Genomic DNA, 27,314 nt, shown 5'->3' with positions numbered 1-27,314 from the left:
AGATTTAGCTCGCCATCTGCTGGAATTAAAGGATAGGTTCACAGTTTTCAAGCCTCTGGCGTCCATAGGAACATAGTCACCTTTTGCTTGCTGCCGTCGTTCCTCCTTTACATATGGTCCATTTTAAAGATCCTGTGTGAATGTGCGTCCAATTGAAGTGATGGAGGACAAAACTTACTGTCCTTCTCCTGTGTAAACATACAATTGCATTATTTAAAAATCATCTGAAGCTCATAACGGGCCGGAGCAGGAGGCGTTTGATCAAATGAGGTAACTTGATTTCTTTTGCATAGAATGAGGACTGCTACATCAGAATTTTATGAAGACTTCACCAACAGGACTAGATGAACAATTACTGCAAGTAAAAAAAAGTTTTTATTTTCTTAAGGCCATTTTACAGTTTTAAGACAGACAATATGAACCTATCATTAAACTTACAAAGAAAGGTAGATACGCAGAGTAACTCATTTGAAATTGAGATTCTAATTCATGACTGAATCTAGGAAATTGATGTTCTATCTACATGCAAATGGTGTCAGTCTGTGTTCTTCTCATTCACAAGTTTTAACCAACTCCCTTCAATCTGATTTTGACTTAACAATGTACAAGAAACTTAACTATCCAGTTGTGAAATATTCTTGTTTTCCATTTCCAAGGTGTCAGTTTTTTTTTCTCAAATGCTGACCAGCAGTAGATTTGTTTGTTTCGTGTTCTCTGACAGTGTAGAAAGAGACAACGCTGTAGATGAGGTGTTGACAGCGGTGAGCTGAGAAACAGCCTAAAAGCTCCACAGGAGAAAGTCAGGACATGGGTAATTTGCAGTGAAGGTAGAGCTGCTGAGTGAAAAAGAGAGATACAAGTAGCAAGAAAAGCAACACGGCCTTTAGAAGAGATGGTCTTAAAGGAACGGTGAGTGGGAGTCAGTGGGAAATTCAATTGTGCCAATGAAACTAAACATTAACATGCAAATAATGTGTTACTGGGAACATTGTGTGGTGTCTCGGAGGTTTGCTGTGTTTACAGCATTGCTTCAAAGTTTCAAAGAATCAAACACTAGCACTAAAATATCAAATGTAATCACTTAAAATATCCATCCAGTAAATAAACAAAAAAGTGCATTTTTCTTTGACTACTGCATCAAGTGAAGACCAAAAACATTTTTTTCTTACACCTTCTTATCTTTATTACAATGTATTCTGACAAAATATGAAATATCAACTCACAACAATAAAACAAAACGTAATGCTCAATGCAGAATAAGCAGTTGATGATCAAATGGTCTTTAATGACATCAAACCCTTAATATGGAGAAGTTATATTTACTTTTACCCTCCTCTGTTTTCTGATACCTTTGGACATTTGTGTTAGTCTTCTCTCAGATAAGCTTCAGGAATATCTTCCTCATCGTTCTTACTCTGCGAGGCAGTATATTGTGCCATCCTCTCAATCTCCATTACTTTAGTCTCGGCCAACTTTTTATCTGCATCCGCCGACAGTTTCTGTGCCTCCTCCACCTGCGACAGGGCCACCTGGATGTTTGTCCTCACTGTGATGGACGCATGCTCGGCTCCTGGAAACACACGGATGTAGAGAACATAAACTTCAAGGGGTGAGATAACGCGACTCAATTTCCGGCCATTAGCAAGGTGCTGCTGTCCATCATCTCCATTTTGTTAGACACAAAGCGCTGTTGAGCAACAGCAAATGATCCGCACACTGTCCAAAGTGCAACACTGACAGCTGCTGAATAGGAACAGGCACAAACCACAGTGTACAAAGCTTTGTGAAGATGATTCACGGCTTAACACGTATTCAGTCTTACGAGAGCCCTGAGAAAAGACACTGCAACACATAACGTCCGAACCATCCCGTTACAACACACTCATTTCATCTTTTACATACCTGACGTGTACGCAGCCTCAGCTGCTGTTTCACACATCTTGACTGCGCTGATCCAGGTTGACTCGAAGCGCTTGCATTCATCCTGTCTGTCATTAACCTGTCAGGACAGAGAGAATTATAAAACCCAGGTTGGTCTCAAACACACCAACAGCTGCCTGTTTGTAGTGTTTTGCAAGTCTGCTGTCATATTAACGGAGAAAAACACACTTGTTTGTGAAAAAAACTAACCTCTGCACGCTGTCTAATGATCACCTGCCAGACTGAATCCTCTTCCGCTGGACTCAGTTTTCCCAGTGAGTTCAGATGTCGCCTTTGGAGAGCAACGAGTGTGTGCACAGCCTGTTCGCAAACATAGGGAGAACATATACAGTTTCGGATTTAAAATCAAAGACAAATTACAGTGACAGAGTGGCACAGAGGAAGGTTTTCAGCAACACGGACACATGAAAAAAAATATAGTTGATAAATTTAGGCAAAGACAAAGTTTGTAGATTATCTCTTTCACTATCCAGGACAGTGTTCCTGAATAAAGTCTTCTATCATTTTTTTGTTACTTCCCCCTCTGTTGTATTAGAACAGCAGCAAAAGTCACAGAGATCAGGAAAAAAGTGTTTTTATGTTTCCTGAGTGAAATGACCTTTTGAGGTTATATAACCTTATCCACTATAGCATAAATTTCTACACACTACATCATAAAAAAAAAAATTACATCCATAATTGCACTGCTTCCTCACATCGCACCACAAACTACAAGATCAAGACTTACTTTTGAGTACTCTGTGATGGCATCTATGAGAGCCAAGGTGGCCTGTGAGAGAAAAGTGCTTGAACTGTCTGTGACCAGTGAGGCGGCTCGTCTGATCAGAGAGTCATGAGAGAGGTTTTCAACCTGCAGCACGGACACAGAGGGGAAACATGGGCCAGAGTATGAACAAACCAGTGCTGAAAGAATCATTTACATCCTTTAGTACAACATATACAACATAATACTACAATACAACGCTGTGGGAAAATACATCGCCAGGTAAAGTATGTGGTTAAAGTATCTATTTGTCAGTGTTCTATCCTACAGGCATGTGCATTATACTATAGGATTATTATAATAACTGATGCATTTAACACTGCAGCTGGTCAAGGAGCAACACATTTTGACTATTAAATATACTGTCGGGCAGTTGAATTTGCAAAACTACCAATCACATGAAGATATTTCTGAATAAAAGCGCATCCTTAAAATATTGCTTTCATATATCACATTGCACTGTTTGTATAAACAGAGTTTACTTTTTAAAATCCTCTAAGGACAAGACATAATGAGGTCAAAAAACTAAAACCTTTTGAAAATATGTCTATAAAATATCAATTTGAAAATAGGCCTGAATGTTCATACTGCATTATCAGATTGTTTCACTCGAACGTGCAGTGAACAAGATATTATATTTAAAAAGCCGAACAAATGTTGTGTGAAAAATCTTGGACTGCAAAGTAACTAGTACCAGTCAAATAGATGAAGTGGAACAAAAAAGTAGAATATTGCAGAGGAGTGAACGCCTCAATATTGTACCAAAGTCTACACTGCAACAGACACGAGATGAGAGGGTCCTGTGAGCTTGATACTGAAGATCACTGCTGTAGTTCTTTCACATGTTCGTTCCGGTAGGCGACAGACTCACCTGTTTGAAAGGTACAGCACAAAGCCCACCGCCGACGGTTAAGGATGCTAAACTTGTGTACAAGACCTTTGTCCATTTCCCCGGTTTGTGCACTGCAGGTTTTTGACCGCTGAGCAGGACACGAGCAGAACTCCTGCACAAAAAAACAAATAAACTAAATAACTGAATCAAGGGATCTTATATTTACGGTGTGGTGTTATTGTGTTAACAACATTGTTCTATTTGTAAGAGCTTCACATCATATAATACAGCCAATGTAAATTATTCTTACTGTGTAAAAAGCATGTCACACGCATGTTTCACTCCTTAATAAATGTCATTGTCGTGTGTAGTAGAAAATACAATATATAATAATTACACCCAATTTATTATCATGCTTCATTGGACCAGGAGAGAGAAGGGAAGGTGTCTAATGTCATCCAAGGAGAATAAAGAATAACTTAATAAAACATAGAGTAATATTACATATACATGTAGTTGGATCAAACACAGATAATGTGAAATGTTTAAAGAGTTAAATTATACAGTAAGAGAAAAGTAGAGAGAAGCATTAACATCTAAATTACTTAACTCTTCTGGATAAATCTATTAACATTATTATAGATATATAAAAAAAATAAAATTTCAGTCCTGTTTCCCATCAGTACTAGTATTTAGAAAATGGTACAATTTATTTTTATTTTCCTCAAAATTGTCCAGTTGTGACTCATTTCTGGATCCGTGTCCCGCAGTGAGCACTTGTACCTGGGGGATCGCTCCAGGAAGTGACACTGAGAATCGCTGTCAGTTATGAAATGTTACTCGTTTCTGGCACACTGACACTTAATGTCAACTAAGACATCTGCAGTATTATTTGCCCACGTGTGTATGATTGTATATGATGTAGAATACACGTTAGCGTCAAGTCAAGGCGACGAGAACCAGGTTCGAGGAGTCGGGTCCGTCGTCAGCGCTGCTGTCTAACGACACCGTGTCACGGCGCCACGTCACAGCCGACGGCGGCGATTGGTTTACCAGGAGCCGGCTAGTGAGTTACAGTGTGTACAGAGTCAATTATTGATATTACTTGTACGACATTGTCTACCTGTAGTACATGTAGACCCTACCTGAGGAAACGGAGGTAGGCTGCCCCCCTCCCAAGTGTGGCCATGTTGGTCCGCCACGATAAAATGTTCGTGTCACTCAGCAATGGTTCCCCCTGCTGTACGGAGGGTACAATGAATAAAGTGAACACTGGCGCCCCCTCCTGGTGAAAACAAAGATAGACGATAGATAGATAGATAGATAGATAGATAGATAAATATGATAGACAGATAGACAGATAGATAGATAGATAGACAGATAGACAGATATATATATATCTATATATATATATATAGATATATATATATATAGATAGATAGATAGATAGATAGATAGAAAGATAGATAGACAGATAGATAGATAGACAGATAGATAGACAGACAGACAGACAGACAGACATATATATATATATATATATATATATATATATATAGATAGATAGATAGATAGATAGATAGATAGACAGATAGACAGATAGATAGATAGATAGATAGATAGATAGATAGATAGGTAGGTAGGTAGATACATACATACATACATACATACATACATACAAAAATACATATATACATCATAAATAGATGGATGATATGGCTGTACTCTCAGTGGTGGAAGCACATTTACTCAAGTACTCAACTACAAGTGTGAGGTTTTTTACTTCAGTGTTTTTCTTTTCATTCCACTTTTCTACAGATAAACATTTTTGCATACAAAGCACATGGAAAGTAAAAAACAAAACAAAAACACACACACACATATATATATATATATGTATGTATATATATGTATACACTATGCTTTATCATATATTAAAATACCAACAAATAGAGAATAAATTGCTCGTTAATTCGTCATAAATATTATTGATAATGGTTTTTCATGTAAAAAAAAATGACTGCAACAATTCCTCAGCTCCATCTTCTGAAATTTGACAATTTGCTGCTTTTCTCTTAAAAAATAAATGGATTTTGTAAATAGCTGCATAATAACAACAGTGAATGATTATCTAACGATCACATTTTTACATTTTAACCTTTAATACATTTGAGTTTATACATAATTAATCATTTTTTTTACACACAATAAAACCTCATCATTAAGAAATAATTCCACACACAAGTTGAGGTGAACCCAAAACAAACATGTTCAAGTTAAACCATTAATGTGTTGTAATAAAGGAAGGAAGATTTCTTCTCATCTCACATTTAGCTTTTATTCTTCTATAGGTGCCTGCTATCTTATTTTAAACACAAACATTTTGTTTGAAGTTTTGTACAACACTGTTAAACTAATATTTCACTATGTACAGAGGCATTCATTAAACATTCTTAATAATTAATGAAGCCATTAACCATGGCTTTTAATTGGTTTCACTGGAGTTTGTTATTACTCAAAGGAATTGTTATCATCATCACTACGTGAGGAAAACATCTGATGAAAAACTGGCCAATACTACAGACCATAAGTGTAATAATCCCATATTCCCCATGGCGTCTGAAAGTAAACTTCCAGAAGTTGCTTGTTAACTGCACAGGCCACACACACTTTAAGCAGTTGTGTGGACATAAAATAAAAATACTCACGACACATATGCATTTATATACTATATCATATTTTTGCTGATGTTTGTTATAGAGTGTGTGCTCTACACACAGGTCAGTATGTAATGTGTCATGGATACAGACAACAGAAATACTGTAATAATGCAATGTAATTCTGTATGTGTACCACTCTGAGCGTGATGTCTCTACTGTTTATTGTTATGAGTTGTCATGTTCACTGCAATGAGTCAGTCACAGAGTCACAGTCGCAGAGTAACTCAGTCACAGATCACAGAGTAATAGAATTACACACTGGCAGTTAGACAGTTAGAAAATAACACGGTTGGAGTATCCATGTGAAAGAGTAACAATCACAGTCACTAGGTTATAGGAAAGTGGGATATGTGACATAATGCTTTAAAGAATGTATTGTTTTGTGCTGGTCGAACAATCACGTGTGATTCCATCTTACAGCGTAAAATGAATAATTCAATAAAAGTATGTTTATTATAGTTTTGTTAATATTGCTGAATCAGATTTCTTACTGAAAAATACAAGACAATTCAATAACTGTCCAACTATTAAAACTTTAAAAAAAGAATCTGTCATGTCATTGACATCAACATTTTAATAATTAATGAACCAATTAATTTAATGAGTTTCACAGGCGTTTATTAGCCATTAGAGAGTAGCAGTGATTCCGCTCATTAACATCACTGTTCTGTTGAGTTCTGGAGTCTAAATCCACACGGAAAACAACAACAAACCGCGTCTGCAGAGTTCCACGATCAGTACAATATTCCCCCATGACACCTCTTTGTCACCTGCTGCTGGTTGCTGCCTGCACAGACCACATTATGACAAGCAATCCAAAGTTTGACAAACTTGACCAAATGGGTTGTTTAGAGATAATATGGCTCAACTGGGAGCACATGTACATCCACTTGGCCTGTTAAATACTGTTTGAATTAAAAAAAATAATAATCCTCAGCTCAGTGGTTTATGAGGACAAATTAGGGAATAATCTGTTACACATATAAAGAAAAATCAAAGGTAATATGTCAAGTTTAAGTCATAAAACAAACAGTATCAATCCCATTTGGCATACTATACAAGAACTACAGTAGTTAGCACACGTTGTCTGTATATGTCAGAGTGGAAAATTATTAATATCTGTTCAACTGACCATCACAGAGATGGGGAGAAGCCATATCATTTTCAAAACGACAAACATTTTCAGACAGTGTCTCCAGAGGGACATTCATGCTGCCATCTGGAAAGTGATGGTTGCTCTGAAAATAGAGAACTTAAAAGAAAAGTTCAAACAGTGACACATTTTTCACCCCTGCACAGCCGGTAAGGACCTGAAAAAGGTGGGGGTTGTTGCATTGTTGAGTTTGATAAGTTACAGGGATGGTAAGACATTGTTGCCCCAATGGCAACATCAGAAAGGTGTTGGAGAAAGGGAGTGTGTGAAGCTATCAGACCATCCAAGCAGTTCGGAAAAAGCATTGTGATGTTAAGCGTCTGCAGCCATGCATGCCAAATTTTGAGCAACACATCATTCAGTATTTGCTTTACTTGTCAGTGTTTATCTTCACCTATTATTCACTCTATTATCAACTCAAACAGTGTTATGCAGTAGTCATTTTCATGTTCTCATGCATTCATTTGTTGACCTAAGCTTGTCACCACATATCGCAGCAATGTGATGTGGGGTTGAATCCTCATGTTATCTTATACGGAATGACCCCAGTCAGTTCCATGCAGTACTGGAAATAAGAGCACTGGCATCAGATATGTATACACGGTATTTGCCTAAGTGGCTGTAAATCACTAGCTATAACCAACATCTGACACAAACAATGATATGACATTATGAAAAAGGGGTCTTTCATCACCTGAAACAATCTGTAAATCCTTTTAGCAACTTCACTGCTCTAGTTCATTTCCGTCAAACCTTTTTTCTGCTGTCCCGAAGAGGCCAAACAAAGTGTTATAGTGTTTACATTTTTCACAAGAAAAGAATAAAACTATACGCCATAATCAAGACGAAATAGTCATATCTGCAGGTAGGTTTTATTCCAACATTTCCATCTCAACTGCTTACAAGGCAGCAGTGTTTCTCAAAAACAAATACCGTTTTTATTGAGTGAGATTCAGTTAGGACCCCTGAAAAATCTATATATCTATACTGTATATGAATTTCATATATATATATATATATATATTATAAACATTTATTATGTATATAAATTATACAGCGGGCCAAAAGTCTGGAAACCACTTAACCTCAAATGGGTCTATATATCGGCAAATAAATATATTACATGACTGAGAGATGGAGTCTTATCAAACCAGTCTGAAGGCAACAGTATACTCCATCAGAGGTTATTGTCCCCACACCTTTTTAACGCTGCAGTTGGAGGGGCTTTAACTTTCCGAAACAGACCATCAAACAAACGTCACACGTACCAGGTTTTTGTGGTAGTGGGGAAGTTGACATGGTTTAAACTCTCTCATTCCTGTCACTTTTCATGTGGACAACACCTCTTTTCTCCAACATATAAAGCTGGTTACTTTAGTTACTATCCCCCATGAGGTGTGTTGTTTGCATATGTTGGTGTTGACGACATCGTTGTGAGTGAACTGCCATTCGGTGTTTCCTTGTGTTATAGTTGCCACTATAAAGTCTTCGCACACCGCGCGGAGCTCAGCCGAAGACCTCAAAAGAAGATCGATGTGACTGACTTTGCCTCACTATGCCATGTTACTCTTGTGTCCTTTGACTCTGACTGTTGTAGATATACATGTGATACTAAGGTTATGTGTCTTGTGCATGTTTTTGTGAGTATGAATTCTACCTGTAGATTTTAATTGGTATTATTCGAGCAGTTGATCTGAGCATCTGGCTCAGCAGTTCTTGAGTTCTTGTGCATCTGTGTCGAGAGCTAAATGAATTATTCCTGAAAGCTTTGATTGTAATAGTAGAGAAACATGGCAGCCAACGACTCCTCAGTGTACAAGATCAATGAAAAGGTCATTTTAGTTCAGGTTGTGGTCGCACTCTTTCTCTGCATCAACATTGTGCTGATCACAACCTTTTTTAGGAAGGATTTCTTCTACACAACCATGCGCTACATCCTATTTGCGGTTACACTGATGTCTGACTGTCTGTTTTTGCTCGTGACTGATATCGTGCTCATTTTGAGCTACTTTCGCTTCACCATACAAATATGGCTGTGCCTTTTCATATATGTAGTTTTGTCTGTGTACACTTTTGTCACACCAGTTGCTCTGACAGCGATGGTGCTGGAGCGCAATGTGGCCATCTGCATGCCCCTGCGCCACGGGGAGCTGTGCTCCACACGCAGCGCTCGGCACTGCATCCTCATCATCCACAGCATCAGCTCTTTGCCCTGCATCGCTGTTCTCTCCATGTTCTTCGCATCTGCGACTTACAGCTTCTACCCCCAGGGCAGAGTGTGCTCTGTGGAGATCTTCGTCTTTCACGCGTGGCAGGGTCATCTGAGGTCAGCCATAAATCAATTGTTCTTCTTGATGATGTGCATCACCATTGTGTTCTCGTATGTCAAGATAATGAAAGTGGCCAAAGCTGCGTCAGGGCAGGATCGAAAGTCAACAGGGAGAGGGCTCAGAACAGTGGCGCTCCATGCTTTCCAGCTGCTCCTCTGTTGCATCCAGCTGTGGTGTCCTTTCATAGAAAATGCTTTACTTCGGATTAATTTCAAGTTATATGTTGAGATCAGGTTCTTTGATTACATTATGTTCTATCTTGCTCCAAGATGTCTGAGTCCTCTAATTTATGGCCTGAGGGATGACATGTTTTTTCTTGCACTGAAAAGCTCTGCTCTCTGTGGTTTGTACAAGAAAAGATGATCAGATTGGTCAAGTTACCAAAATGACACCTATTTCATGCATCTCCGGCTTTACCTATATTGGTATTTTATAGAAATATATTACCGGAACTATTCAGTGAATACTTTTTGCAATTAAATGCAAAAACAAAATCGTAGACATGACTGTGGTTGTTGACATGTTCTGTTAATGAACATCCAATCCCATTCCCTGCACATTTGCAAACAATATTTGTACAGTATGTTAAAATCTCATTTCATCCCGTCATTGCAAAGAAACATCATCATGCTTGTTTAAATCATTTTAAAATTGTCTTTGCAATACTAAATGTCATGTGATCATACTTATATAAAACAACCTGCAAAAAAATTCAATCACTTGTTACTGAGATAACTGTCCTGAAAATAAATGCTTTATATTGTAGATATGTGCCTGTCATTAACTGTGCAGCCTCTGGCTCCATGACTCCAATTTTCTTTGAGTAGTTTTCTGACAACAGTCTAACCCAGCCCCTCGACGGTCAAAGACCAGAAGAGCTATGACAGTTTCCTCCAGGCAGACACCACTGCAGTGCCACCGCATGGCATTTAACACAGCCCATGTCATCCGGTTAGTATTTACTTGAACACTTTAAACGCCCACATAGACTGCAGACTGCCCCAGTGATGCAACAGAGGTATCAGCCAGAAGTGGTAAAGAGCATATCTCCACCGAACGCGACTCTCCTCTCCCGGCAGTTCAAGCGCTCTCTTTTTTTGGTTCTCTTTCTGCAGCAGAGCTGGCAGCTGCATTGGTTTGGTGCAAGGTCACCACAACAGTAGTAAATACACGACCCCCAGCATTAAGACGCCTACTGGTTTTGGGAAACTTGAGCTGCTCTCAGACATTCTGTGAAGTCCGGCCCTTCTCCTCAAGTTTTCTGGAGGGTTTGTGTGTAAGAATGCAAATGTCTGCAAATGCTGCTCCAGACATTTTGCGGTACATTTCCTGCCAGCCCGCAAAAATTTCTGGAAATGCGATTGGGTTTGTTGATGACTTTAAACAAAAACACTGGTTTCTGCAGCAGCAGAACTATTGTCACCTCCTGCCTCCTGCATCCTCTACCCAGACGCCACAGAATAATCTGGACATGCTCTTGTTGGTGCAAACGCATCTTACTCTGGCAATCTCCCGCTGCGTTTGTCATACTGTATGTTCATGTCTGACAATGGCTCTAGATTCCTTAAGTCCTATATTGACAGCAAATGAACCAACATGATACAGCATATTCAGCTATTAAAACTTCACTTTTCATTAAATGCATAAAAGTGGCTCCTCTTTGAAGGTCCCTCCTGAATTATTTCATTGTGACTTGTGTGTAGGCCACAGTTAACTTGCTTGTTCATGTGTGCACACGTTTTCGGCATGATGAGATAAGTCAAGATAAATAAAATAATAAAATTTACAAATTTTTTACAAAATTCTAAGTCTTCACGCTGCTATTATGAGGCATTGAGTGTAGATTGATGAGGGGCAAATATATACATATATATTTTAATCTTGGCATAAGGCTGCAAAATAACAAAATGTAAAAAGAAAAGAAAAAAAGAAAAGGTGACTCATTGACTCCAGCTCTAATGCAGAGCAGTAAAAGCAGCAGTGATGATGATGATGATGTGGTTCCCGTCACTCCTACTGTATATATTTAAAGTCCTCATCATCCACAGGCCTCTCTCAGAAGACTGAGAGCAGCAAAGCGTGTCACAATGCCACTGTGCCGCAGAGCGGATTTGGTAAATGGCTTTAACTTCTTATAGCTTGAAATCAGATCGGGATTGGACTCGCCTGGGATTGTTGATATAGAAAGTATTTCATTTGACTTTTGGTAGTACCTTAAACATTATGTTACATGGCAGATAACAACTCAGAGGCTGGTGGTGAGACCGTGTACATCAGAAAGGATGAGCGACTCATCATAGTGCAGTTTCTGGTGTTGATTTTTCTATGCATCAACGTTTTGCTCATTGTGACGATTTGCTCAAAGGCCCATTTCTACACAACCATGCGTTACATGTTATTTGGTGTGACAGTATTGTCTGATAGCTTGATATTAATCATGTCTGATATACTGGTCATCTTAAATCATTTTAATGTCACAATGAATATTGCCTTTTGTGTCTGCATCTATATCACTTTGGTTGTATTCACTTTCGTCACACCAGTTACTCTGACAGCAATGACTCTGGAGCGCTATGTGGCCATTTGCAAGCCGCTGCGCCACGGGGAGCTGTGCTCCACACGCAGCGCTCTGCACTGCATCCTCATCATCCAAAGCCTCAGCTCGGTGCCCTGCATCATTGTTCTCTCCAACTTCTTCGCAACAGCCCCGTTCAGCTTGTACAGCCAACACAGACTGTGTTTAATAGGCATTTTTGTCTTACTCCGATGGCAGGATGATGTTAAATTGGTAGTGTATCAGTGCTACTTCTTGATCATGTCTGCCACCATCTGTTTTTCCTACGTTAAAATAATGAAAGTGGCCAAAGATGCATCAGGAGAGGATAAAAAGTCAACGAGGAGAGGGCTCAGGACACTGGTGCTTCATAGCTTCCAGCTGCTCCTCTGTCTCATCCAGCTGTGGTGTCCATTCATAGAAAATGCTGTACTTCAGATTAATTTCAAGTTATATGTTGAGATCAGGTTCTTTGATTACATTATGTTCTATCTTGCTCCAAGATGTCTGAGTCCTCTAATTTATGGCCTAAGAGATAAAAAGGTTTCTCTTGCACTGAAGCAAAATGCCCTTTTTGGATTTCACAGACCCAATGTGCAGAATTCTATTTGACAAATTGATGCTGTGATCCTTTAGCATTTAAGCTTATCAATGAACATGAAATACTTTATATGACTTCAAAGGGGCATTACATAAACAATCCATGTAACTAATTCTTATGTCTGTTATTTGTTATCTATGCTAGAAATGTTGAAGTTGTAAAGTTTTAAAAGACTGAGGAATCTGTTTCATGCAGCGGAAGTCTAAAAGTAACCAGGATGTAGCCGACGTACACAAGTTACTTTGACAGGAACCTTTTATAATGTGCTTTGCAAATGTTAGGATCTGCCCCTTGCAGGACTTTAGAATGACTTTGGACTTTTTGATATTTTCTGTTCGGATTTTGTATTTCAGATGAATGGACTTTGAATTTGTTGAATTTAATGTTTCATGTTTCAGACATTTTGCGGTACATTTCCTGCCAGCCCGCAAAAATTTCTGGAAATGCGATTGGGATTGTTGATGACTTTAAACAAAAACACTGGTTTCTGCAGCAGCAGAACTATCGTCACCTCCTGCCTCCTGCATCCTCTACCCAGACACCACAGAATAATCTGGACATGCTCTTGTTGGTGCAAACGCGTCTAACTCGGGCAATCTCCCGCTGCGTTTGTCATACTGTATGTTCATGTCTGAAAATGGCTCTAGATTCCTTAAGTCCTATATTGACAGCAAATGAACCAACATGATACAGCATATTCAGCTATTAAAACTTCACTTTTCATTAAATGCATAAAAGTGGCTCCTCTTTGAAGGTCCCTCCTGAATTATTTCATTGTGACTTGTGTGTAGGCCACAGTTAACTTGCTTGTTCATGTGTGCACACGTTTTCGGCATGATGAGATAAGTCAAGATAAATAAAATAATAAAATTTGCAAATTTTTTGCAAAATTCTAAGTCTTCACGTTGCTATTATGAGGCATTGAGTGTAGATTGATGAGGGGCAAATATATACATATATATTTTAATCTTGGCATAAGGCTGCAAAATAACAAAATGTAAAAAGAAAAGAAAAAAAGAAAAGGTGACTCATTGACTCCAGCTCTAATGCAGAGGAGTAAAAGCAGCAGTGATGATGATGATGATGTGGTTCCCGTCACTCCTACTGTATATATTTAAAGTCCTCATCATCCACAGGCCTCTCTCAGAAGACTGAGAGCAGCAAAGCATGTCACAATGCCACTGTGCTGCAGAGCGGATTTGGTAAATGGCTTTAACTTCTTATAGCTTAAAATCAGATCGGGATTGGACTCGCCTGGGATTGTTGATATAGAAAGTATTTCATTTGACTTTTGGTAGTACCTTAAACATTATGTTACATGGCAGATAACAACTCAGAGGCTGGTGGTGAGACCGTGTACATCAGAAAGGATGAGCGGCTCATCATAGTGCAGTTTCTGGTGTTGATTTTTCTATGCATCAACGTTTTGCTCATTGTGACGATTTGCTCAAAGGCCCATTTCTACACAACCATGCGTTACATGTTATTTGCTGTGACAGTATTGTCTGATAGCTTGATATTAATCATGTCTGATATCCTGGTCATCTTAAATCATTTTAATGTCACAATGAATATTGCCTTTTGTGTCTGCATCTATATCACTTTGGTTGTATTCACTTTCGTCACACCAGTTACTCTGACAGCAATGACTCTGGAGCGCTATGTGGCCATTTGCAAGCCGCTGCGCCACGGGGAGCTGTGCTCCACACGCAGCGCTCTGCACTGCATCCTCATCATCCACAGCCTCAGCTCGGTGCCCTGCATCATTGTTCTCTCCAACTTCTTCGCAACAGCCCCGTTCAGCTTGTACAGCCAACACAGACTGTGTTTAATGGGCATTTTTGTCTTACTCCGATGGCAGGATGATGTTAAATTGGTGGTGTATCAGTGCTACTTCTTGATCATGTCTGCCACCATCTGTTTTTCCTACGTTAAAATAATGAAAGTGGCCAAAGATGCATCAGGAGAGGATAAAAAGTCAACGAGGAGAGGGCTCAGGACACTGGTGCTTCATAGCTTCCAGCTGCTCCTCTGTCTCATCCAGCTGTGGTGTCCATTCATAGAAAATGCTGTACTTCAGATTAATTTCAAGTTATATGTTGAGATCAGGTTCTTTGATTACATTATGTTCTATCTTGCTCCAAGATGTCTGAGTCCTCTAATTTATGGCCTAAGAGATAAAAAGGTTTCTCTTGCACTGAAGCAAAATGCCCTTTTTGGATTTCACAGACCCAATGTGCAGAATTCTATTTGACAAATTGATGCTGTGATCCTTTAGCATTTAAGCTTATCAATGAACATGAAATACTTTATATGACTTCAAAGGGGCATTACATAAACAATCCATGTAACTAATTCTTATGTCTTTTATTTGTTATCTATGCTAGAAATGTTGAAGTTGTAAAGTTTTAAAAGACTGAGGAATCTGTTTCATGCAGCAGAAAGTCTAAAAGTAACCAGGATGTAGCCGACGTACACAAGTTACTTTGACAGGAACCTTTTATAATGTGCTTTGCAAATGTTAGGATCTGCCCCTTGCAGGACTTTAGAATGACTTTGGACTTTTTGATATTTTCTGTTTGGATTTTGTATTTCAGATGAATGGACTTTGAATTTGTTGAATTTAATGTTTCATGTTTCAGACATTTTGCGGTACATTTCCTGCCAGCCCGCAAAAATTTCTGGAAATGCGATTGGGATTGTTGATGACTTTAAACAAAAACACTGGTTTCTGCAGCAGCAGAACTATTGTCACCTCCTGCCTCCTGCATCCTCTACCCAGACACCACAGAATAATCTGGACATGCTCTTGTTGGTGCAAACGCGTCTTACTCGGGCAATCTCCCGCTGCGTTTGTCATACTGTATGTTCATGTCTGAAAATGGCTCTAGATTCCTTAAGTCCTATATTGACAGCAAATGAACCAACATGATACAGCATATTCAGCTATTAAAACTTCACTTTTCATTAAATGCATAAAAGTGGCTCCTCTTTGAAGGTCCCTCCTGAATTATTTCATTGTGACTTGTGTGTAGGCCACAGTTAACTTGCTTGTTCATGTGTGCACACGTTTTCGGCATGATGAGATAAGTCAAGATAAATAAAATAATAAAATTTGCAAATTTTTTGCAAAATTCTAAGTCTTCACGTTGCTATTATGAGGCATTGAGTGTAGATTGATGAGGGGCAAATATATACATATATATTTTAATCTTGGCATAAGGCTGCAAAATAACAAAATGTAAAAAAAAAAGAAAAAAAGAAAAGGTGACTCATTGACTCCAGCTCTAATGCAGAGCAGTAAAAGCAGCAGTGATGATGATGATGATGTGGTTCCCGTCACTCCTACTGTATATATTTAAAGTCCTTATCATCCACAGGCCTCTCTCAGAAGACTGAGAGTAGCAAAGCGTGTCACAATGCCACTGTGCTGCAGAGCGGATTTGGTAAATGGCTTTAACTTCTTAAAACCTAAAAATGAGATTGCGATTGGACTCGCCTGGGATTGTTGATATAGAAAGTATTTCATTTGACTTTTGGTAGTACCTTAAACATTATGTTACATGGCAGATAACAACTCAGAGGCTGGTGGTGAGACCGTGTACATCAGAAAGGATGAGCGGCTCATCATAGTGCAGTTTCTGGTGTTGATTTTTCTATGCATCAACGTTTTGCTCATTGTGACGATTTGCTCAAAGGCCCATTTCTACACAACCATGCGTTACATGTTATTTGGTGTGACAGTATTGTCTGATAGCTTGATATTAATCATGTCTGATATCCTGGTCATCTTAAATCATTTTAATGTCACAATGAATATTGCCTTTTGTGTCTGCATCTATATCACTTTGGTTGTATTCGCTTTCGTCACACCAGTTACTCTGACAGCAATGACTCTGGAGCGCTATGTGGCCATTTGCAAGCCGCTGCGCCACGGGGAGCTGTGCTCCACACGCAGCGCTCTGCACTGCATCCTCATCATCCACAGCCTCAGCTCGGTGCCCTGCATCATTGTTCTCTCCAACTTCTTCGCAACAGCCCCGTTCAGCTTGTACAGCCAACACAGACTGTGTTTAATGGGCATTTTTGTCTTACTCCGATGGCAGGATGATGTTAAATTGGCGGTGTATCAGTGCTACTTCTTGATCATGTCTGCCACCATCTGTTTTTCCTACGTTAAAATAATGAAAGTGGCCAAAGATGCATCAGGAGAGGATAAAAAGTCAACGAGGAGAGGGCTCAGGACACTAGTGCTTCATAGCTTCCAGCTGCTCCTCTGTCTCATCCATCTGTGGTGTCCATTCATAGAAAATGCTGTACTTCAGATTAATTTCAAGTTATATATTGACATCAGGTTCTTTGATTACATTATGTTCTATCTTGCTCCAAGATGTCTGAGTCCTCTAATTTATGGCCTAAGAGATAAAAAGGTTTATCTTGCACTGAAGCAAAATGCCCTTTTTGGATTTCACAGACCCAATGTGCAGAATTCTATTTGACAAATTGATGCTGTGATCCTTTAGCATTTAAGCTTATCAATGAACATGAAATACTTTATATGACTTCAAAGGGGCATTACATAAACAATCCATGTAACTAATTCTTATGTCTGTTATTTGTTATCTATGCTAGAAATGTTGAAGTTGTAAAGTTTTAAAAGACTGAGGAATCTGTTTCATGCAGCGGAAGTCTAAAAGTAACCAGGATGTAGCCGACGTACACAAGTTACTTTGACAGGAACCTTTTATAATGTGCTTTGCAAATGTTAGGATCTGCCCCTTGCAGGACTTTAGAATGACTTTGGACTTTTTGATATTTTCTGTTTGGATTTTGTATTTCAGATGAATGGACTTTGAATTTGTTGAATTTAATGTTTCATGTTTCAGACATTTTGCGGTACATTTCCTGCCAGCCCGCAAAAATTTCTGGAAATGCGATTGGGTTTGTTGATGACTTTAAACAAAAACACTGGTTTCTGCAGCAGCAGAACTATTGTCACCTCCTGCCTCCTGCATCCTCTACCCAGACACCACAGAATAATCTGGACATGCTCTTGTTGGTGCAAACGCGTCTTACTCGGGCAATCTCCCGCTGCGTTTGTCATACTGTATGTTCATGTCTGAAAATGGCTCTAGATTCCTTAAGTCCTATATTGACAGCAAATGAACCAACATGATACAGCATATTCAGCTATTAAAACTTCACTTTTCATTAAATGCATAAAAGTGGCTCCTCTTTGAAGGTCCCTCCTGAATTATTTCATTGTGACTTGTGTGTAGGCCACAGTTAACTTGCTTGTTCATGTGTGCACACGTTTTCGGCATGATGAGATAAGTCAAGATAAATAAAATAATAAAATTTACAAATTTTTTACAAAATTCTAAGTCTTCACGCTGCTATTATGAGGCATTGAGTGTAGATTGATGAGGGGCAAATATATACATATATATTTTAATCTTGGCATAAGGCTGCAAAATAACAAAATGTAAAAAAAAAGAAAAAAAGAAAAGGTGACTCATTGACTCCAGCTCTAATGCAGAGCAGTAAAAGCAGCAGTGATGATGATGATGATGTGGTTCCCATCACTCCTACTGTATATATTTAAAGTCCTCATCATCCACAGGCCTCTCTCAGAAGACTGAGAGTAGCAAAGCGTGTCACAATGCCACTGTGCTGCAGAGCGGATTTGGTAAATGGCTTTAACTTCTTAAAACCTAAAAATGAGATTGCGATTGGACTCGCCTGGGATTGTTGATATAGAAAGTATTTCATTTGACTTTTGGTAGTACCTTAAACATTATGTTACATGGCAGATAACAACTCAGAGGCTGGTGGTGAGACCGTGTACATCAGAAAGGATGAGCAGCTCATCATAGTGCAGTTTCTGGTGTTGATTTTTCTATGCATCAACGTTTTGCTCATTGTGACGATTTGCTCAAAGGCCCATTTCTACACAACCATGCGTTACATGTTATTTGCTGTGACAGTATTGTCTGATAGCTTGATATTAATCATGTCTGATATCCTGGTCATCTTAAATCATTTTAATGTCACAATGAATATTGCCTTTTGTGTCTGCATCTATATCACTTTGGTTGTATTCACTTTCGTCACACCAGTTACTCTGACAGCAATGACTCTGGAGCGCTATGTGGCCATTTGCAAGCCGCTGCGCCACGGGGAGCTGTGCTCCACACGCAGCGCTCTGCACTGCATCCTCATCATCCACAGCCTCAGCTCGGTGCCCTGCATCATTGTTCTCTCCAACTTCTTCGCAACAGCCCCGTTCAGCTTGTACAGCCAACACAGACTGTGTTTAATGGGCATTTTTGTCTTACTCCGATGGCAGGATGATGTTAAATTGGTGGTGTATCAGTGCTACTTCTTGATCATGTCTGCCACCATCTGTTTTTCCTACGTTAAAATAATGAAAGTGGCCAAAGATGCATCAGGAGAGGATAAAAAGTCAACGAGGAGAGGGCTCAGGACACTGGTGCTTCATAGCTTCCAGCTGCTCCTCTGTCTCATCCAGCTGTGGTGTCCATTCATAGAAAATGCTGTACTTCAGATTAATTTCAAGTTATATATTGACATCAGGTTCTTTGATTACATTATGTTCTATCTTGCTCCAAGATGTCTGAGTCCTCTAATTTATGGCCTAAGAGATAAAAAGGTTTATCTTGCACTGAAGCAAAATGCCCTTTTTGGATTTCACAGACCCAATGTGCAGAATTCTATTTGACAAATTGATGCTGTGATCCTTTAGCATTTAAGCTTATCAATGAACATGAAATACTTTATATGACTTCAAAGGGGCATTACATAAACAATCCATGTTATCTATGCTAGAAATGTTGAAGTCGTAAAGTTTTAAAAGACTGAGGAATCTGTTTCATGCAGCAGAAAGTCTAAAAGTAACCAGGATGTAGCCGACGTACACAAGTTACTTTGACAGGAACCTTTTATAATGTGCTTTGCAAATGTTAGGATCTGCCCCTTGCAGGACTTTAGAATGACTTTGGACTTTTTGATATTTTCTGTTTGGATTTTGTATTTTAGATGAATGGACTTTGAATTTGTTGAATTTAATGTTTCTTGTTTCACCTTGAAATTACCTTGCGTGCCTTTGGCTTGTTGTACTTCCTGTCCAGTTTGCCTCAGTTCAGTTAAGTCTGGTCTTGTCTGTCTTGTCTTGTCTGTCTTGGTCCTGCTTGTTCCCTGGTGTTTTCAAAAGATTTTCAATGGATGCTAAATGCGGCCTGCATTCTGGGTTTTTGGATATTAAAGTTTTTTTGATGTCTGCCAAAAATACTGTTAGCCTGCAATTTTTATTAAACACTCATTCCCGTATCGCCTGCCTTGTTCATTGTCTGCAGTTTAAGGCGTGTGGACAATAAAACCTTTACACATAGTTGTGCTTTGTTCCTATATTTTTGTACTATTTGTGGATTGTTCACAATGATTAGTTTGTACATGATTTCTCTTTAATTGCACAGCTTGCCATCAGTTATGCTTTATGTAAAATCAGACATGTATCCATACCTAAATTAAATCAGGTTGCTTTTTCACACAAGTTATTCATTTTCAGGCAACATTTAGGATATATTAAACCCCTTGCGACAAACAAGGACAAATCAACATATATATCAATTTAAATAGATATAGCTTTATTGTATTATTCACTATCACGTGAACAGTGAGACGACAATGATACAAACATCATTTCTATATAAAAAACTGTCTTTGTCACAATAAAACATACAAAATGCAGTATATTGGATAAACCTCACTGCCACAGATCACAAACTGAAGATTTGAAAATAATTTTCCAAAAGCTAAAAGAAAACAGCTGACATTCACTAATCAAATAAATAGTCTTAAATAATGATTCATGCAATGTAAAGAATTATGGTTCATTTTTTAAGTTTTCCCTCTCTCATACTTACATTTTCTTTGTATCACATGTAAACAGCTTACAGGCTCAACATGAAGAGAGAAAACAAATGAAACGTAAAAAGCTCATAAAGCTTTTTAAGTTGAATCTGTATATGAAATAACACTTTGATATGCATTCATTTCTTTTTTTTCTGTTTTTCCGTTGGTCTATTTCTCTTAGTCCTCTCTTAAATAAGCTTCGTGCACCTCGTGCTCCTCACTATCGTCTAGAGAGGAAGCGTATTCGGCCATCCTTTGGATCTCTTCTACTTTAGTCTCGGCCAACTTCTTATCTGCCTCCGCCGACAGTTTCTGTGCCTCCTCCACCTGCAACTGGGCCACTTGGATGTTTGTCCTCACCGTGATGGAGGCCTGCTCGGCTCCTGGAAACACACAGACGCAAACATTGTAAAATCGCGGAGAAAGTTCAAAAGGTTGACATTATACCAGCGGAAGTTCAAAAATTAGATGTTGACGTTGAGAGGCACTGCTGACTCAATTTTGTTTTAATAACGCTGTGCTGAGGGACAGCGTCTGGACCTGGGCCCATTCCAAAGTTTCTAGCGGATGCTTGTGATTTTAATCCTTTAATTATTCCATCATTATGATAATGCCGTTATTGGGCTTTACTACATTAAATCCAGCTGTACTCACCTGAGGTACATGCAGCCTCAGCTGCCATTTTGCACAAGTTGACAGCATTGATCCAGGATGACTCAAAACGTTTGCATTCATCTAGTCTGTCGCTAGCCTGTCGGGTCAAAGAGATGAGAACAACTCAGTATCATAGATATATATCATTTTTCTGTTGTTTTTGCAAAAAAAAAATAACCTCGGCAGGATAACATTCAATGCTTCACTTGTGTTTTGGATTGTTTTCAACAACGCCAACTAACCTCTGCACGCAGGCCATTGATCGCCTGCTGGAACGAGTCCTCCTCTGCTGGGGTCAGCTTTCCAAATGAGGCCAAATACCGTCTCTGGAGAGCAGAGCGTGTGTGCACAGCCTGTTGGCAAACAGAGGCAGGTAAGACCGTCATTCACAACACGGAGCAACTTTCAGGATAATGATCTTGTTGTTTTTGTTAGTCTGAAAGAAAGTGCACATACATGTGATCAGGCAAGTATGATTATTGCAGCCCTAAGCTCATTGGCCCCACAATAACAGATATGATGATTGATGTTGGCAACTACAATATATGGATAAAATGTTTCCCATAAGATTAAAACCTACCTCTGAATAGACTGTGAGGGCATCGACGAGAGCCAAGGTGCTCTGGGAGAGGAAAGTACTGGAACCGTCCGTCACCACAGAGATTGCCCTTCTGATCAGGGACTCGTGAGAAAGGTTTTCCACTGGCTACAAACAAGGGAAAACAAGGGGGTGAATTCACCATTTTAACTCAAAAAAACATTTTCCAAAGGGACATGTGCATGTGCAGTGTCATATTATCTCTTAACTCACCTGTACAACACAAAGCCCACGGGGAACACTTAAAGATGCGAAGGCCATGTGTGCAGCGTTCTCCACTCCAGACTTGGTGCTGCTCAGAGAGGCACTCTCAGAACTGCTGTGGAGATAAATGTGAGGATATATGTGGGTTATTAGAGTCATGGCTGATGGTACTTCAGCTCAAAGTTTTGCAGTGCCGTGTCAGTGCCTGTTATTCATATCTCACCTGAGGTCACGGACGCAGGCTCTCTTGCTGCTCCGCAGCAGCGACATGTCTGTCTGATTTCGCACGAATCCTCCGGCAGCACGACTGGCACACGCTGAACACTGACGAACAACTTGCATTTTGCAGATTAGTGAATCGCAGATCTGCTGCCCCTTGAAGAACGTACTTGATGCAAGCTCTGTAAACTGAGTCGCTGACTGTACGTTTTCAATTTCAAAACTGATTTCAAGTGAGTCTTTCTGCCGACTCACTTTTGTCTTTGTAAAATCAAAGAAATTAGTTTGCTAGTTGCTGGGGAAGCTGTCAGTCTGCTGGTCGACTACTCACTGTCATCTGCGGGGTATTTGTAAGGCCCCAGCACCATGTCATTGCATAATAGGCATTGATCTGTTGACTCTGGCTACATATGTGCGTATTTGGCTTTATCTGCAAAAGCCCACCGAGACAGAAAATACGTGCAGAACCTGATATGTTGGTTGTTTGACACTGACACTTTTCTCTCTCTCTCTCTCTCTCTTTCTCTCTCTCTTTATTGTGTGTGTGTGTGTGTGTGTGTGTGTGTGTGTGTGTGTGTGCGCGCCTAAGTTCATCAGCAATGTACTTTTTTTCGGTTGATTTTCATGCATTAAATTAAAAGTATTCTTCTTCATAACATTGCATTGAAATGGCTGTAGCCAATCAGAGCAGGCTGATGATGCCTGGTTTTATTCTCAATAATTTTTCTGAGCATGGTTGAGATTACATTTTTATCATGAATAAACTGTGGCCAAACCCCCCCCAAAAAATCCAGGACACCTCTTTTTTCATTTTTTATTCTTGCATTCGGCTATTCTACATATTTGGATTCCACACGTCTTTGCCTATTAAATGCTTTATCTGTGCAGCAAATAACGGAGTCACAACTAAATGTTTGGCTTGTATTAAAAGGAGAAAGTAACAACAAATACCCATGATATATATTTGTTATCTCAGTGTATTGTATGAAAGTTGCTGTGGCCAAGTTTTCCTAAACTTGTACTAAAAAAGCCCATAGCTTGTCTGTGCAGCAGCTCATTACCATCCATAATTCAATTTACCCTTATGACGGGAGCAAAGAGGGAAGTCAAATGACGTCAAACAAAGAGCAACAGATCTGCATTGGGAGGAGGATGCGATGGATGGATAGGTTGACAGAAAGACTGGACTTTGACACTGTTGTTCAAGTCACAGTGGAAAACCTGAACCGCGTTTGTATCGCTGAAACACACAGGGACATTAGTCAATCACAGTAGTGTGCGGTTTATCTTTACAACACATCTAGGTTAGCGCTTCAAGTACAGCAGAGCCAAATATCCTGACACTGGTTCCGAGCAAAAGCTCATAAAAGCTTGGTCACCTGGACGTCTTCATAAACAGCATCACGACAAAACAGTCCATGTGCTATGTTTCCTCTAGATATTTTCCTACCTTCAGACGGACTATAAGTGAGGTAATGACACCAAATTTCTTTGAGTCTTTGTGTTCATATTTACATTGCACATTTCATTAAACCCATCGTCTAACTTGTTTGACATTTATTTCACTGAAAATAGCTCAACTTTATTTGGCACTTCTTGAGGTCATTTCATATGTCACTTTAAAAGACTGGCTTTGGCATCGATCCGGTCTGAATGCCTGCTTCTAAGTTATTTGCTGAAGTGGCACTCACCGGGGTTCAGCGGCAGAAAGTTTGTTTTGGACACACATTTTGCTCCAATCCCCTGCAGTCGCGACCACTGACGCAGGACCTGCGTAAGGCGCTGACGAGCCCCAGGGCGCTTCCCTGAACGGAGTCAACTTGTTTGCCACACAAATGAAAGCCTCCGGTTGCGCAATTGGCCTCTGGAGCTTCACGTTAATAATCAGCCAGCCTGTCCAGTGCGAAGCAGGGGGGATGTGGGACTTGTTCTTTAATGGTGCTCTGGAGATATCACACGGGTGCAGGTGTAAGTCACCTAAACCACAGCGACACATTCACTCCAATGGTGTTCATCGTCTTCTTGAAAAAACAACACTGATGTCACACCTGTTGGTCACATTTCAACTGCGACTACTGACGTTGTGTAAGAGTGTGACACCGGAACATTGTCAATAGAGAAGAAAGATGCTGTTTGTCGTACAAACTGGAAACACATTCAGTATTATTATTGACACGTTTTAGGACTGAATGCAGATTAATCCATGCGGAGATTTAAAATAAAAAAGCTTCAAATAATTGTTTTTTTACCCACATTATATAAAACCCTGACATGTATAGTCCTGATATTCACAACGACTGTCAACAACATTCACCCCGTCTCTCATAGACGCTGCAGCCACTGAGCCAAGCGTCCTTGATCCCTGAGTTAAACCAATATCCTGTCATGCACTGACAGTAACACATGTTTTTACAATGATATGTTACGTCATGTTAGTTAGCCTAGCCAGGCACAGGGGCTGCAAATTAGCCTTGGCTAGAAACCCTGCACGCAACACACCTGTTTCATGCTATTGTAACCTGATGTAATGTTTTTTTTTGCATTGTCCCTGACAAATAAACTAATAAATAAGTTTTAAAAATGTGTCTGAAGTTTTTCTCAATGTTACCCAACATCACAACATTCAGTATGTTAATAGCACACTCATTTCCCCCCGATACCAAATTTGACGATGGGTCATGTACACAGCAGATTAAGGCCATATTATGAATATGTGTCTCAATAAGGGTATTTAGGGCAGTTTGCAACACTGGTCCTTGCCTGTTTAAACGCACAATTTTACATTGATCAGAGCATGGCTGCATGTAAATTGAAATATTAGTGGAATACTACCAATCATGAGTCATTTAACAGCCTAGTGGGAATATTGTCCTTTTTTTAAGAGTAAGGTCATCTGGGTCAAAAACTTGAATATTTTGTGCGTGTAAAAGTAGTGATTGAGTCCATGTTTATCAACAGAACTATAGGAGAGTAATTTGAGCAAGTTAATTTTATAGTCTACTCAACATACAGTATTAGATGCAGACATAAACAGACTTAGATCAAACCAATAGTCAGATCATTATACTGTAGACTTTAGAAAAGGGGGTCTGAATCCCTCCATTGCACATAGCTCCACTGTCTCTACAATTCTGTTATGAAATTTCTGTAGGCCCAGGAAAACTGTCATCTGCATTGACGTCAACAGTGTGAGCTGAAGTAAAAAAAAGAAAAGAAGCACTGCTGCCAAACAACTTTGCTCAACAGTTCCCAAACTGCATTAGACAAGACAAAGTTGGCACAAGTGAAGCAGGTCGCATGGAAGTGTCCACTCAGCAGAATCCTCAGCGCCAGCGATCAATATGAGAGCATCTCCCCCCTGCTGCTGGAAAAGGCTCAGTTCAGTGAGAATAACAGTAGAATGATTATATATGATAAACACATTACAAAGTGCACAATGCAGTGGACCAAGTAGATTGATTTAATAACCTGGTTTAGGATCATTTGGACCCTATACAACCAGATTGACATTAAAAAAATGTTGATTTTAATTCCCAACACTCGAGGAGTCGTGCTGTTTTTAGAAAACAAGTAAACTGTGGATATTTACAATAACAGTCAAGCTGTTCTCAAAAACCAGAGCAACCAGAGCTATAGCTGGATTTGCAGAAATGTGCCGCGGCAATGACGTGCATATTGCGTATTTTTTATTATTTGAAGGGTATACACTGTAAGGATGGAAATGGGCATACTGCAATATTAAGTACTGTGACACTATATATGGCTTGGAGATATAACTGAATTTTAACTTTTTTTATTTTTTTAAAATTAGAAATTAAAAGATATTAAAATGCATTTTATCATATATTGTGGAGTTGTTTTTCTGCAAACACCGTTGTGTCACGTAAATAGGTTAGGAGATTCCTTCCACAAATCCCATTATACCAGTAGGCGACCTCCCCACGCAGATCAGTGGATAAGGAGAAACTTAAAGCTTCGTGACAACGGCATGACACAAACTCATCTCTGGAGGAATCAGGCCTGAGACAAACATATATGAATGAGGCCAAAAACAATGTGACGAGGGGCAGGACGTCCAGGAGACGTTGTTCATTGGAGACACGTTTGATGATAAGAAGAATAGAAAATCTGAACTCTTCTCGCTGGCGAAGATATTGTTAGGTGAGTGAAATGCTCTTTCATTCCGAATGATGGATCTGCATTAAGGCACCTTGAAAAAAATTCAATTTAAGAACAGTATTTGACATTTTCTTGGAATGTTTGTCTTAAAGGTTTTGAATGCCTTCGAGTATTTATTTTATTTCGCAGTATTAATGTGGACCTTTTGTTCCTTGAACATGTGTGCTCCCCTCCACAGTTGCAAAATGCTGAATCTGACTGAACAACCGGCCAATGCAACATCCCACAAAAGCTTGTCTGTGGTCATCAAGGTGTGTTTGGTCATTCCCTTCTTCTGTGTCTTCCTGTGCTGCATTGCCGTCATGCTCCACATCTTTGCGTCTCACAGGCAGTTCCTGGACACGTCCCGTTACATCCTGTTCGCCTACATGCTGGTCAACGACGCCCTCCAGCTCTTGACCTCTGTGCTGCTCTTCCTCCTTGTCATGGGCCAGGTGAAATTTGCCATTGCATACTGTGTGCCTCTAATGTTCATATCCACGGCCACTTTCCAGAACACGCCCTTAATCCTGGCCACTATGTCACTGGAGCGCTATGTTGCAATTGTCTATCCCCTGCAATGCCCGGCCAGCTGGCGCCCCGACCGCATCTGGATCATTATTCTGTCTCTCTGGTGCTTCAGCTGTGTCTTCCC

The 27,314-nt window shown here is 39.6% G+C and overlaps 8 protein-coding genes across 9 annotated transcripts in view; 6 read left to right on the top strand and 2 right to left on the bottom strand.

Moving 5' to 3' along the window:
- Positions 1 to 356: 356 nt before the first annotated feature.
- Positions 357 to 4,781, bottom strand: LOC118299721 (diablo IAP-binding mitochondrial protein). The gene is made up of 6 exons (XM_035623675.2): positions 4,682 to 4,781; positions 3,576 to 3,708; positions 2,669 to 2,791; positions 2,131 to 2,241; positions 1,903 to 1,999; positions 357 to 1,570 (listed from the first exon to the last, which is right to left on the bottom strand). Exons 1-6 carry the CDS (start codon positions 4,723 to 4,725, stop codon positions 1,365 to 1,367), a joined length of 714 nt encoding a protein of 237 aa, XP_035479568.1. The 5' UTR covers positions 4,726 to 4,781; the 3' UTR covers positions 357 to 1,364.
- A 4,415-nt stretch (positions 4,782 to 9,196) lies between these two features.
- Positions 9,197 to 10,099, top strand: LOC118299388 (odorant receptor 131-2-like). Its single transcript, XM_035623048.2, has one exon. The coding sequence runs from the start codon at positions 9,197 to 9,199 to the stop codon at positions 10,097 to 10,099; it is 903 nt and encodes a 300-aa protein (XP_035478941.2).
- Positions 10,100 to 11,966: 1,867 nt separating this feature from the next.
- LOC118299529 (odorant receptor 131-2-like) lies at positions 11,967 to 12,902 on the top strand. The gene has a single exon (XM_035623344.2). The coding sequence runs from the start codon at positions 11,967 to 11,969 to the stop codon at positions 12,900 to 12,902; it is 936 nt and encodes a 311-aa protein (XP_035479237.2).
- A 1,307-nt stretch (positions 12,903 to 14,209) lies between these two features.
- LOC124850795 (odorant receptor 131-2-like) lies at positions 14,210 to 15,145 on the top strand. The gene has a single exon (XM_047335758.1). It carries the CDS (start codon positions 14,210 to 14,212, stop codon positions 15,143 to 15,145), a length of 936 nt encoding a protein of 311 aa, XP_047191714.1.
- Positions 15,146 to 16,454: 1,309 nt separating this feature from the next.
- On the top strand, positions 16,455 to 17,390 carry LOC118299528 (odorant receptor 131-2-like). The gene has a single exon (XM_035623343.2). It carries the CDS (start codon positions 16,455 to 16,457, stop codon positions 17,388 to 17,390), a length of 936 nt encoding a protein of 311 aa, XP_035479236.2.
- Positions 17,391 to 18,697: 1,307 nt separating this feature from the next.
- Positions 18,698 to 19,633, top strand: LOC118299527 (odorant receptor 131-2-like). Its single transcript, XM_035623342.2, has one exon. The coding sequence runs from the start codon at positions 18,698 to 18,700 to the stop codon at positions 19,631 to 19,633; it is 936 nt and encodes a 311-aa protein (XP_035479235.2).
- Positions 19,634 to 20,537: 904 nt separating this feature from the next.
- Positions 20,538 to 22,991, bottom strand: LOC118299859 (diablo IAP-binding mitochondrial protein). 2 transcript variants are annotated; one of them, XM_035623941.2, is made up of 6 exons: positions 22,506 to 22,991; positions 22,292 to 22,394; positions 22,061 to 22,186; positions 21,723 to 21,833; positions 21,481 to 21,577; positions 20,538 to 21,209 (listed from the first exon to the last, which is right to left on the bottom strand). In XM_035623941.2, the coding sequence occupies exons 1-6, from the start codon at positions 22,622 to 22,624 to the stop codon at positions 21,004 to 21,006; spliced, it is 762 nt and encodes a 253-aa protein (XP_035479834.2). In that variant the 5' UTR covers positions 22,625 to 22,991; the 3' UTR covers positions 20,538 to 21,003. The 2 variants fall into 2 exon arrangements, with proteins under 2 accessions (XP_035479834.2, XP_035479833.2); XM_035623940.2 differs by having other exon boundaries at positions 22,292 to 22,397; positions 22,506 to 22,982.
- A 3,874-nt stretch (positions 22,992 to 26,865) lies between these two features.
- Positions 26,866 to 27,314, top strand: part of or95a1 (odorant receptor, family 95, subfamily A, member 1) — a 930-nt gene continuing 481 nt past the window's right edge. The window contains exon 1 of the mRNA XM_035623341.2: positions 26,866 to 27,314. This exon is cut by the window's right edge and continues 481 nt beyond it. Within this exon, the coding sequence (XP_035479234.1) occupies positions 26,866 to 27,314 (449 nt within the window).

This window comes from Scophthalmus maximus, chromosome 11 (assembly GCF_022379125.1).
Source record: "Scophthalmus maximus strain ysfricsl-2021 chromosome 11, ASM2237912v1, whole genome shotgun sequence".
Lineage (NCBI taxonomy): Eukaryota > Metazoa > Chordata > Actinopteri > Pleuronectiformes > Scophthalmidae > Scophthalmus > Scophthalmus maximus.
Note: the sequence above shows the minus strand (reverse complement) of the source record. Positions and strands in the feature narration are given on the sequence as shown.

Excerpts from the sequence above, each read along its gene's own strand:
- LOC118299721 (XM_035623675.2), bottom strand. The coding sequence starts at position 4,725 with ATGGCCACACTTGGGAGGGGGGCAGCCTACCTCCGTTTCCTCAG. Across the intron at positions 2,792-3,575 it reads GTGCTGTACCTTTCAAACAG|GTTGAAAACCTCTCTCATGA; the intron begins GTGAGTCTGTCG and ends TCCGTGCTGCAG. Across the intron at positions 1,571-1,902 it reads TGAGGCTGCGTACACGTCAG|GAGCCGAGCATGCGTCCATC; the intron begins GTATGTAAAAGA and ends GTGTGTTTCCAG.
- LOC118299388 (XM_035623048.2), top strand. The coding sequence starts at position 9,197 with ATGGCAGCCAACGACTCCTCAGTGTACAAGATCAATGAAAAGGTCATT.
- LOC118299529 (XM_035623344.2), top strand. The coding sequence starts at position 11,967 with ATGGCAGATAACAACTCAGAGGCTGGTGGTGAGACCGTGTACATCAGA.
- LOC124850795 (XM_047335758.1), top strand. The coding sequence starts at position 14,210 with ATGGCAGATAACAACTCAGAGGCTGGTGGTGAGACCGTGTACATCAGA.
- LOC118299528 (XM_035623343.2), top strand. The coding sequence starts at position 16,455 with ATGGCAGATAACAACTCAGAGGCTGGTGGTGAGACCGTGTACATCAGA.
- LOC118299527 (XM_035623342.2), top strand. The coding sequence starts at position 18,698 with ATGGCAGATAACAACTCAGAGGCTGGTGGTGAGACCGTGTACATCAGA.
- LOC118299859 (XM_035623940.2), bottom strand. The coding sequence starts at position 22,624 with ATGCAAGTTGTTCGTCAGTGTTCAGCGTGTGCCAGTCGTGCTGCCGGA. Across the intron at positions 22,398-22,505 it reads GCCTGCGTCCGTGACCTCAG|CAGTTCTGAGAGTGCCTCTC; the intron begins GTGAGATATGAA and ends TTATCTCCACAG. Across the intron at positions 22,187-22,291 it reads GTGGGCTTTGTGTTGTACAG|CCAGTGGAAAACCTTTCTCA; the intron begins GTGAGTTAAGAG and ends CCTTGTTTGTAG.